Source organism: Miniopterus schreibersii (assembly GCF_964146895.1).
Source record: "Miniopterus schreibersii genome assembly, chromosome: 1".
Lineage (NCBI taxonomy): Eukaryota > Metazoa > Chordata > Mammalia > Chiroptera > Miniopteridae > Miniopterus > Miniopterus schreibersii.
This window is the reverse complement of record NC_138101.1, coordinates 51,938,635-51,951,194: the sequence shown is the minus strand read 5'-3', so window position 1 is coordinate 51,951,194 and position 12,560 is coordinate 51,938,635. Positions and strand designations below refer to the sequence as shown.

Below are 12,560 nucleotides of genomic sequence, written 5' to 3'. Positions count from 1 at the left end.
CTGTCAGGCTGACAGGTGGTTAGATGTGGTCTGTGCCAGGTGTTCACCGGGAATGGTAGGTCTGAAGCAGCAAGCAAAGAACGCGCAGTGAAATGCTAGTCTATTAATGTACACATTTGCAGCCTGACCTTGAAGGTGAGGTGATTGCAGCCCGTTAAATGGAAGAGTGACCTGGTTTTACCTGATTTCAGGCACAGCAGTCTGGAAGCAGTGCCCGGGGGGGCCTAAAAGTCCAGATGCCAGATCTCATCCAGTCTGTGGTTCGACGGCATCCAGAGTCATCTTCTTAAAATTTAAATAAATCTTGTCACTCCCCTATGTAAAATCCTGGCTTCCCCTTTACCAACACCTACCAGATCTGCAGGGTCTGGCCCCTGACCACCTTCCCATCCTCATCTTACGGCACTTTCTCCAGGAACTGCCTTTACTTAGCTTCCGAAATATTCTAAACCCTTTCCTGTTTCAGATTCTTCATTCATGCAGCTCTCTCTTCAGCTGACTGGCTCCACTCTTGCTTCGGGCTTCCAAGTAGGGAAATCGTCTCCCCCAATTGTCTTCTTTCAGATCGCTTACCACATTTAAGGACAGGGCCTACATCAATTTTGAATTAAGTTTCTGAACAGTCCAATGAATAAGTGACTACTCTAACATAACGATGATAAAAGTTAAAATAGGAACAATAGTGATATATGAAAGACGACAGATCTGAGGGGCACTAACAAGGAAGAATTAGGTGGAATGATCAGATGAGAAGAGTAAGGGGAAGCGTCTAGGATGATGCCCAGGTTTTGGGTGGGGCATTGTGTGGTGATGCTAATTAATATTAACCCAGATAGAGAGCATGAGGGAAGCAAGTTTGGATGAGAGGGATGATGTGTTCAATTTAGGAATGTTAAGGATGAAACACCTGTGAGATACACCACTGGAGATGTGCAGTAAAAGTTGGCACAAGGTATGCAGTTTCATGAGAGGTCTACAGGGATGACTTGGGAGCCACCAGCATGCAAGCACCAGTGAAAGCTGTGGAAAAGATCACTGTCTGAACATGTTTCAGAAAGAAGAAAACAGAGAGTGAAGAGGGTAAGTAGTCATAGATATGTAAGAGGGAAGTTTCTAGAATGTCAAAGGCCATGGGACCAAATGCCAGACAAAGGCTGAAAAGACCACATAAAATGTGACAATTAAGTGGCCCCTCAGTTATCTGATATTGATATTGCTGGCAAGATTTTTAACTAGCAGTCAGAAAGATGGTTTTGAGCAATGGAGAAAGGACTCATTAAGAGCCAGTAAGACTTTGTGAAGGGTTCATCACGCCCGCTTATCCTCACTTCCTTTTGCACTTGGCCAGCAGCTGATAGACCACAGACATGGTAGTTATTCAGATGGGCATTTGAAAAAGTCCTATTATCCTGTTTCATGAACGGTCTGAGCTAGATGGTAAGGTAATTCAGTGAACTCCACCCGAAGAGCTTTGACTCATGGACTGACGTTCTTGAATCAATTTTTATTTATTTATTAATTTACCAGGATAAGAACAGGGAGATGTCAACTCTGCTGATACTCTGAAGCTAATATATGAGATGAATGAATCTAGATCCAAGACAATTTCAACAGACTGGACTGATGAGCTAATCCTAATCCGACAAAATTTAAGAGCGCTAACAGGGAAGTCTTCCACTGTGTTCCAGGAAGAGGTGCTCAAATACAGCGCTTTATTGTTTCGGGTGAAGAGACCAAGGAATCATATGAATTATATGAAGAGTCAGGCTATGGAGGGTGTATGAATCACAGCGCAGTATCTGGAGGAGGGTGCTCATGGCCCCACTTTTCCACTCTGTCATGTGAGGCTTCTGCAGTGCTTTCAAAGGGACTGTGACACACAAACCTGTGCCAGAGGGAGTTTCTATCATGGGGGTTACTCAAAAGCATGTCTCCAACCACATGATCAAAAGTTAAAGGAACTGGCCCAGCCGGGCGTGGCTCAGCGGTTGAGCATCAACCTAGGATCCAGGCGATCAGGGTTCGATTCCCGGTCAGGGCACATGCCCGGGTTGCGGGCTGCAGCCGATCAATGATTCTTTCATCATTGATGTTTCTAGCTCTCTCTCCCTCTCTCTTCCTCTCTCTGAAATCAACAAAGATATATTTAAAAAAAAAAAAAAAAAAAGAAAATATTAAAAAGTTAAAGGAACTAGAAAGATTTAACCTTGAGAAAACCTAGGGGAGACAGGATGTCTGTCTCCAAACTTCTGATGGGCTAAATTGGAGAAGAGACATGGAAAAGATACTTGGTATATGTGGGCTTTGAGAGTGGAACTAAGAAAGGAAGTTAGATGGGACTAGACTTTGGCTTCCTATAAGGAAGAACTGTCTTACATAGCTATAGAGCAATGTACTGAACTATTTCAAGAAAGTGAATCTCTTAACCTGGAACTCGTGCTCAATCAGAGGCAGGATGACTGACCATTTGAGAGGGATGCTGCAGGGGGAATTTTAGCATTCAATAGAGGTTTGGTCACATGGCTGCTAAGATCCTTTCCTTTTTTTTTAAATTCTCACCCGAGGATATTTTTCCCATTGACTTTTAGAGAGTGGAAGGGAGGGAGGGAGAGAAGGGGGGAGAGAGAAAGAGAGAAAGAGAAACATTGATGTGAGAGAGACATACCTATTGGTTGCCTTGCTATGTTTCTCTCTCATCAATGTTTCTATCTCTTGCTCTCCCTCTCCCTTCCTCTCTCTCTAAAATCAATAAAAGCATATTTTAAAAAACTATCTTGGTGATTGTGATGCTCAGTTTTAGGACCACTAAAATTCTAGACATACTTATAGGCCCCTTATATTTTGCAAAAGAAATATGTATGTATGTTTGTGTCATGCTTTAAAACTTTTTAAATAACAATTATAATCAACTTGTTAATATTTAAGGCCACTGTAATTTAGTATTTAAGCACTATTTCTACGCAGGGAACAAACTCAACTTTATTTTTCTAAGCTCTACCAGCTTAGAAGAAGTTAAAAATATCACATCTCCTGCTTTATAACTTTCCATGTAATGAACAGATCATTTTAAACTTCTCAGCATTTCTGTCTTAGATAACATGTTTTAAAAAGTAATGAGACACTCTTTCCTAAACTAGTAACAGAAACTTTCAAAAATTAGTAAGAAAAAACCAAGACGATGGATGTTGTTAATATAGATACACTTCTTAGCTTAAATAACTTATTTTTTTCTTAAGTTCCTACTTGGATAGACGAAGTCTCAGAGAATGTAAAAAGAAGTCACACCCTGCTAAAGCTCATTAAGAGCGTATCAGTATTAGTACAAACCAGTGTGGGGAAATGAAATAAATCAATATTCAATTCCTTAAAATTACAAATATTGAAACTCTGATGTTTCTTTAATTTTTTATAGTAACTTACAAATCTTTTTATTCTCTTGATAAATCTAGTAAATAAAAAGTTGTTTTTTAAGGAAGCTTTTAGCGCTTATCCAATTAAATTCAAGGAGGTCAATTTTAATGTAATAAGAATGGCGTTATTAAAGTATTAAGTAGTGATTCTCTCCATCTACAGAGAAGGGAACTCTTTCTACGGTTGGTGTGGATTTTTAAGCATTTCGAAGTATATACTGTAAGAAAGGACTTCTTTTACAGAGGAATACAGTAAGAGGTCCTGGTGGTCACCAATCTGCTTCCTTGTCTATTCTTAGAAAGGGTTTTAGAAGGGACACAATGGAACTCCATCATCCAACACCTTTTAATTCAAAGGATAAATCCATTGCCCAGGACTTTCTGGACTTTGAGGCAAATAGTTTCTAAGACTCGTTTCTGGCTAAGGCTTCCCTCCCATCCCCTCACAGAGGATGCAGGGACTTATTGAAAGAAGAAAGAAAAAAAGAAAGAGATCAGTCTGCAGTAAGTTTCCTGTAGAGCAAAAAATCTAGTGATTACCGAAGAATGAAGGCACTCACACAACACATTTAAATCCAAAAGAAAGGGACTGCATATATATATATATATATACACACACACACACACACACACACACACACACACACACACCCCTCCATAAAAGCAATGCCACATGCATGTCAGAGTTTCATGGTCACAAATGATAATGAACTGGCCAATCAGATAATGCTGAGCTTTAACTAATGTTTAATAAGAAGAGAGCTTTACCAAATTCTAAATTGGAATTGAAAACAGGGAAGAGACCTTCTAAACTAACTAATTGTATATGTGGTGCATATACAATTCCTTTGAATTATGATTTTGACAGGTCAAATATTTCCAAAACCTTTCCTTTAGTGGCAGGAAACGTTCTACTTACAGATGCACAAGACTATGAGAAAAAGGAGGTATGTGGCCAGTTCCCGCAGAACGCTTTTCAGGTATTTCTCTCTGTTAGTGTTGCTTTCCTCCATGAGTCTTGTTCCCCAGAGACCTTTAAAATAATGAAAGATGTCACTTTATTTTTAAAAAATTTTAAGAATGGCAAAGGAAAAACACATAAAATAAATAGTATAAGCTTTAAGGGAGATTCTCCCATATTATTGTTTTTAGCACACTCTGAATGTAATGGGGAAATTGTTTTAGCAGGAGTACCTTAGTAAAAATGCAGAAAGAGAAGAGGAAATGAGTGCAGCCTACAAATCACTGTGCATACACATCAGCTCTCCCTGGATGGTAATTATCCTATTACTAAGCTTAGTACATGAGGAAACTACATTGCAAATAATACCTTCTAGGTGACCCTTGAGGAAAAGAAGTCCTGGTTGGAGCATCATCTCCCTATGGAAACTTCTAACACACTGGCCTAAAAGGTCTCTGCTCTGTACCCATCTTTGTCTTTTAAGAAACTGGAGCAACTGGCTACACCACACGTGCTTAGCTTAACGGATTTTTAAAGTGCCAATTAACATATACTCTTTAAATTAAAAGCAACAACTTAGTCCCCTTCTCTGTCTCTGGAGAGAATAAAATCAGCAACCATGTTCTATATTTTCACAGATGGAAAAAGTGTTGGGCCGGCTGAGCCAAGATGACATAACCCTCCCGAGCTTGCCGGAGAGAGTTGCCTCAATTTGGGGCTGGCAGACAGACGCGGTGGCCGTCCAAACTCCCATTAATGAACAGTGTGGTCAAGTCCCATTGCTGGCTACTCGGAAGAGCTTAATGTTTTCCAAAAAAGACAGGCTTCTCAATCCTTTCAGTTAGATTAGGTTGGCTTTTAATGGAAGCCAACCTGGTCCCTGGTTGCCTCACACTTTTATCCCACAGACTTTAACCCCTCGAATCACTGAAGCTCACAGAGCTACTTAAACCACAATCCAGCCACGCAGGGAACAGGGGGAAAATGGCACATGGTCTTCCACTTCGAAGAAATGACTTCATCACTGGTGTTTATGTATTCTTAAGTCTTATAATAATACATTAGTTCTACTCCTAAATTGGAGTATTTCATTTCCTTTCCTTTTTTCTCCCAAATTTCCTTTAGGAAAATCAGCATTTGAATTCAAAGACACTGTGTTACGCATCATAGATTTCACCACACTGAAAGTGGAGCATAACTTATGACCAGGCGTGCTTCTGCCAAGATCTGGTAGTTGTCAGGGAATTACTCACTCAGAAGAAATGCAGCGAGCAGAATGTTTGTTCGCTGAAACTATCATATTAAAGAATTATTACAAATTTATATGACATGGAAAATTACAACTCAGAATAACACAGAGGCAGCCAAATGTTAGGCTCAGTAGCCCTGGACACAACCACACCGTTTCTTTGGGTATATTTCCTTTGGAGGCCAGGCCTAAGATATACACAGAAGTAGAGACGGTTAGTCTCTTAACCATCAGGAAAGACTGTTGCCTCACTTTGGCAGTGATTTCACTCTTCCCTATGGTTTATAAACAATTATACACTAAGGAACAATCACGGTTCTCAATATTTACAAATGGTACTGCTTGACCTATAAATAGAAAAACCAAACTCCTTTCCAATTTTATTCAAGCTAAACTTGTAATGCTCTATGACAATTAAACTCTAGCCCTTGAATGAAACATTTCAAATGGAAAAAAACCCACAGTCCCTTTATTTACACTTTTATATAATATACTTCTATGCATTTACTTTTTCTAAATTTCTCTATCTTCCTCCTCAAATATTTGCTTTAAAAATTTCATCTAATTTCCCCACTGGTTGGGTCTGTCTCAGGGCACAGGAACCTCTTTACATTCTGACGGGTAAGCAGCAGCTCTATCCACAAATAGAAAAAGTAGCTGTTCTGTTGCTACCTATTCCCATGTTTACAGAACTAATAGAGTAAGGATGGTTAAGGACAGAGTTCACATTCAAAAGGGCAGCCTTCTTCAAAATCAACTGTTGTCTTTTCCCATAATTGTCCCAGTTGTGGAGGGAGGACCTGCCCAGCATCCCAGGCACTCATGTTCAGTACCTAAGGTGTCTGCAGCTCTTAGGGAGAACGTGATATGAGGGGGACACTGGGCAACATCCATGTTCAAGAGGGTGCTGAGTTAATGCCAGAGCCCAAAGTCAGGCCACATCATCTAAACAGTGTCTTTCTATTCCCTTGTGCAGTGTTACTTATTAATATGAATACAGAGGAAATCAGAGATGGGTAATCCAAAACACAAAAGATGTTTCAAACATAAATAACTGACTTTGAAAAAATGCCATCTGTGCATCTATTTTATCCAAATGCTTCACCTTTTTATTTTGCAAAATATAAAAAATATGAGAGTAATATAATGAACTCCTATGTATCTCTCACACAGCTTCGACAATTATCAACTCAACATCGATCTCGATTCATCTAAGCCCACACCCTATCTCCCCAATTATTTTAAAACTAATCCCAGCTATTGTATCATTTCATCTGTAAATAATTCAGTTCCATGGTAAAAAGATTCAGTGTGGATCTTTTGCCTCACATTAACCCTGTCCCATTTGAAGTACACTAAACCCCGATGATTTTATTGATCATGACAAGATACAATGAAGGGATTTGGAGTCAGGAGTTGTGTTCAAATGAGAGCTCGGCCGCTTATGAGCTGAGACCTTCCCTAATGTCATGAGCCTCCAACTCCTCATCTGAAAATGGGAGAAGAGTACCTCTTTGCAGGGCTGCTCTGGGAATGAGAAATATGTGTGAAACACGTAGTGGTTGGAAGAGGCCTGTCCATGCTTCAGAAAACAAGTCTATAAAATGTCCTACTTCTGATGCGCACATGTCAGAGTAGTATAAAGACCCAAACCCATATGGACTTTGAGTTCATTCTGAATAGCTTGACCGAATGCTCATTGCATTTAGATGAAAGAATCCTGTTTTTGCATTCATGTGTCCTTGTTTAGAAAGACAAATATAATCTTCCCTAATATTCTTCTGAATCTCAGGGACACCGTTAGACAGAGAAGTGACTTTTTATTACTATTGGTCCATTTTCTAAAGAATAGTCAGTTGCTACCTTATATATTGGCTCCTGAATCTCAAATTCTAGTCAGCCCTCTCCTGAGGTGCAGACAATATACGCCACAGCTACCCACCAATTCTGACCCTCATATTCCACAGACAACTCGTACTCACATACCCCAAACTGAGTGTTTCCTTTTTCATTCTTTTTCTAGAAACCTGTTTGGGTTAATGGTACCAAGCCAAAAACATGAGTTTCATCCTAGAAGAGGCTCTTTTCTTAACCCTCATAGAGAGATGGTCCACAATTCTGATGGTTTCTGCCTGTCTTTAACTTCTTTCCATCTCAGCTCACATGGCCTTGTTGCACCCTTTATCACCTCCTCTGTCAGACCTCTCCCAGCAACCAGTGCTATCCACCTTACCCTACTCTCTTTCTTGCTAGAATCATCTTCACATTGACACGTGACCACATCAGCCTTCTGCTTGAAGCCCCACTGGCTTTAACTGTCCACAAGAAAAAGTGTCAGAGCTACTGGCTTGCTTGGTCTTACTTCTGCTATTTTACCCTGGTCCGTTCCCCCCCTTGCCACCTCCATCCTTCAAAACCTAACATGTTTCACCTCCTCTGGCCTTTCTGGGTTGAGCTGGTCCTCTCCTCTTTGAGTCCCTCCCACACCTGAGACCTGGCACTGCAGTTATTTACTTACATCTCTATTTTCCTTACTAGACTCGGAGCTCCTTGAAAGTTGGGATATTGTATTATTCATCTCTGTATCGCTAGTACCAAGCACAAAGGAGACTCCCCATAAATGTTTGTTGACTGCACAAATTCAGTTTCTAGCATAACCTTATCAGAGAGTAGCAACCCTCCCTCAAAAGAATCCCCACAGCAATGAAAATGCAAAATCTCATTTCTTCAAATTTGTGCAAATAAAAAGGGAAAAGGAAGAAGTGATGAAGTGAGGTTTGGATTATAATAAAGGGAAAGTCACAATAGCCAAAAGGTGAAAACAACCAAAGTGTTCATTAACTGATAAGTGGATAAACAAAATGTGGTACAGACAATGGAATATTATTCAGATATCGAAAGGAATGAAGTTCGGATACATGCTACAACATGGATAAACCTTCGGAGCATTATGCTAAGTAAAATAAGCCAAACACTAAAGGACAAACACTGTACGATGCCACTAATACCCGAGGTACCTAGAATAGGGAAAGTCATAGAGACAGAAAGTAGAATAGAAGTTAGCAGGGGCAGGAAGGAAAGGGGATGGGGAGTTATTGCTTGCAGAGTTTCTGTTTGGGGTGATGAAAACGTTCTGGAAATGGACAGTGGTGAAACAACATAGCAAATGGGAAGGGAGGTATCTATTTGTTATAGCAACTTATCCTGCCCTGACCAATACAGCTAGTACTTCATGATTTATATGTCTAAAATAACAAACAGAAAATGACTTTAACAGTTGGTACACAAATTCATCTATAAAACACATTCAACTTTGGAAATTCAGAAAATTTGATAACTCATGTAGAGTATCAAATTTTATCTCTGCACTAAATAGAGTTTGCTAAGATGAAAGTAAACAAGATCGTTGGGGGTACCTTTAAGTTTGGGGCAGTCTTTAAATTTTTCAGCCATCCTTCACTTCTTTTGGCCCAGGCCTTCAGCATGCTTCCTAGAGCCAGGCCTCAAACATTTCTTCTTTACTATCTCACTTCTGCTAAGACAGATCTAGCTACTTAGCTACTATTCAAGTAGCAAAAATGACCATTTGTTGTCCATCACGGGTTCATGTCATTAAGCAACAATATAAGAGTATGTTGAAGCTAGAAGGTTCAACTCTTTCATTTTATGAATGAGCACCTTAGGCCCAGGAAGTCTGAGTAAGCTGTATAAAGTCACAAAGACAGGAGACCTCCAGGGAAGCTCCTGACCACTCTAACCTTGAGTAATTTCTCCTAACTTGAGAAACTGAAAGGCACTTTCTGTTCTGATCTTAGGGCACTACTTACATAATGCATATAAGATTTTTGTCATTGGTATCCCAAGAGGGAAAAATAAAATCACAACTCATTCATGGTTATTTATTTTACTTTTCTGCGTTTGTGTATAGGAAAATGGTGACACACTATTTTAGTTTATTTCTTTTTTGTAGCACCTAGCAGAGTCCTAGTTTCACAGTAGGTGCTAAGTATTTAACAAATGTTATTTATTTAACAAGTGACAAGAATGTCAATTATAGCTCTTCATAAAAGTAATAAAATTAAATTTATTCTAAAATTTTCTATAATTAAGATTTTTCTGAGTCTGCTCTTCTACTAATTAGGTCATTGATTGGTAAGCTATGATTTGAATATGAGCTTATTCATTGTACATTTTCTGAAGGTTTAATTTAAAAGAAATTGACTTGTATATACATTCACATAAAAATATGTATTTCCTTTTATTATATTCCATTAGAGCTTATTCACAGGTTAAATGTGTTATCAAATGCTTACCTGAGTTAAAAGGATCATGATTTACTATTACATATTAACTTACAAGAAACTTTACCCTCATTTCAGTGAATATTTTTAAAAGCACATTTAAAACGATGTAAAATAACACAGTTGACCCTTGAGCAACACGAGTTTGAACTGAGCAGATTCACTTATGCTGGGATTTTTTTCCAATTGACCCATCCAGCTCTAAATCCAGTTGTTCAAATGTCAACTCTGCGGTTGGGAACCGACACATTGGGAGGACTGACTGTAGCTGTAAGAAAAGGTCAGTGCCCCCAAACTCCTGCTTGTTCAAGGGTCAACTGTATATAATTTGTTTGAATCCAGTTTTAAACCTTAAAAAGTATTAGTTTTTTAGTAATCTACTCACACAGGTTATTCAAAAAGGATCTTTCGTTCTCTTCCATGCTCTTAATCAAATTAACTAGCGAAAGCACTAATGTAAAAGTAGCAAAATGTACACTTTTTGGAATTTATTTAATTTATAAAGTTCTCACAACATAAGAGAGACTTGTTATACATTTTAGATGTCTCATCTCATTTAATTCTCCAAAGTCAAGAACCAAATATGATTATCTCTTTAAAAAAATTAATGCAAAAATTGGGGATCAGAGAGGTTAAGCAATTTGCTCAAGATCACACAGTCAATGTGTAATAGAACTAGGGTCTGTATGTAGGCCTGACTTGTTCTTAATCGGGTTGCTATAAAAATACCTGGGTGGTTTTTTGTGCAACATTTCCAAAACTGACAGAAAGATTAGAAAAGGGAAAGGACATTTTCAAAAGAACTAAGAATGGAAACTCTTAAAAGTGGAGATTACAATAATTCGGATGGTAAGAGCAAACGCAACTCTTTTCCACGGATGCCTCTGACAAAACTTTGCAAAAACAGGATCCCCATCTACCCTTGGAAAATTTGTGTCCTCTTAATAGACACTGGCAAGTCTGAAAATTCCTTTCCTGCCTTTTGGAGAGTTGGGTGCACTCAACTGACACATTTACACACAGCTGGTATCTGGTGACTTCACTGTTTTGTTGGAATTTCAAAGAACATTAGTTATTTAAAAACATACTTCCAAGTTTTTTTAAACAATGTAACTTTCTCCCCCAACTGTTTTAGGAAAATGCCTAGAATTAGAAATGGCCAAATAACTGTTTTCAAAGATCTTTTATTCTATTCGCGGTGTTCTCTACAGCACCCCTCCCAGAAACAACCACACACATCAAAACAACATCAAGGACAAGCCAACGGCCCTCCTCCCACCACCTGGGGAAGGCCGCCCTTGCGCGAGCGGCGCGGAGGGCGAGGGCCCGGCCCCGCGGCAGCCCACGGATTCTCATGCAGAACCTCCGTTTTAACTTAGCAAGTATTCAGTGCAACCGCCATTAGTGGCACTATTCATTTTCCCCCTACAATAAAATTAATGCCGAGGTGTATCCTTCCGCTTTAATGCGGCTTTCGCTTATTTCCATAAGTTAAAACACGCTGACATTTCTTCTGCACGAAGCAGGACGCATCCAGTAAACATGCACCGGCGGCGAGCGGCGGGATTCGGCGCCGGGCCGGAAACCGAGCGGAGTTAGCAGAGGAGGGGGACGCGTTTCCAAGGGAGGCGGGGACGCGGGGGACGCGAGGAGGAGCCCGGGAAGCAGCCCGCGGCCGGCGCCCGCGCTTCAGGTTTGAGCACCAGCCGCCGCCGGTCGCGCTCTTACCTCGCAGCCCGCGAACCAGCCTCTCGGCCCAGGCCACGCGCGGCGGCTGCCCGTCCAGGGGGAGGTGGCGATGCAGCGGGTCCCCGCCGCCCGCGGGGCCGGGGCTCGGCGGGCTCTGGTCCTCTCGCCGGCGCCGCCTCCCGCTCGGGTGGCCGGTGCCGTGGTAGCCCCCCAGCCCCCGGCCGCGGCCGCCCGCCGAGCTCACGGCCGAGGAGGCGGCCGACCTCCGGCTGCCCGGGCGCCACTCCACGTCCATCTCCACCACCATTCCCCCTTCTTCCCCTTCCACCTCCTCCTCCTCCTCTTCCTCCTCCTCCTCCTCCTCGGCCTCGAAGCCGGGGTTGTCGCGACTCCACGCCTGCCGCGAGCACGACGAGAGCGGAGGGGAGGGCGAGGCCGAGGCTCCGGCCGGGGGGTCCCGCGCGGCCGCCTGCCGGATGCGCTCCATCTCGATCTCCAGGCCCCTCTGCTCGCGGAGGCCGCCCGGGGCCGGGAGGCTGGCTCCCACGGCCGCGCCGCCGGCCATCAGCCGGCCCGGGCCCGCCGCTCGGGGCGCGGGCGGCTGCTTCGCGTCCCCGGGCAGCTGCGGCTGCACGCGGCTCGAGTTCACCATCGCGGTCACTGGCGCCCCGCGCGCCTCCGCCCCGAGCGGCGCTCGGCGCTGCGCGCCGCAGGAGCCATGTTCCTTTCTTCCCGGGGCCCGCCGCCTGCTGCTCCCCGCCCCCGACCTCCCCGCAGCCCCGCGTCCCTCGCCCGCCCCCTCGGCCCGCCTCCCCCTCGCCTCGCCCAGCGGCCGGGGCGCGCGTCGGGGGGAGGCGCGAGGGAGCCGCCCCGCGGCCGGCGCGCTGGGCGAGCGGCCCCGGGCCCGTTCCGAGGGGAGCGGGAGTCCTGCGCGCCCGCATTCCTTTCGG

General features: G+C 42.7%; 1 protein-coding gene across 1 annotated transcript in view; it reads right to left on the bottom strand.

Annotated features, from left to right (window-relative positions):
• The window catches only part of PKD2 (polycystin 2, transient receptor potential cation channel), a 48,188-nt gene extending 35,830 nt beyond the window's left edge, over window positions 1–12,358 (bottom strand). The window contains exons 1-2 of the mRNA XM_081158210.1: window positions 11,650–12,358; window positions 4,330–4,443 (exon numbers count right to left, since the gene is read on the bottom strand). Coding sequence (XP_081014336.1) covers window positions 4,330–4,443; window positions 11,650–12,262 — 727 coding nt within the window. The 5' untranslated portion in view covers window positions 12,263–12,358. The remainder of the gene's footprint in view (window positions 1–4,329; window positions 4,444–11,649) is intronic.
• Window positions 12,359–12,560: the final 202 nt, after the last annotated feature.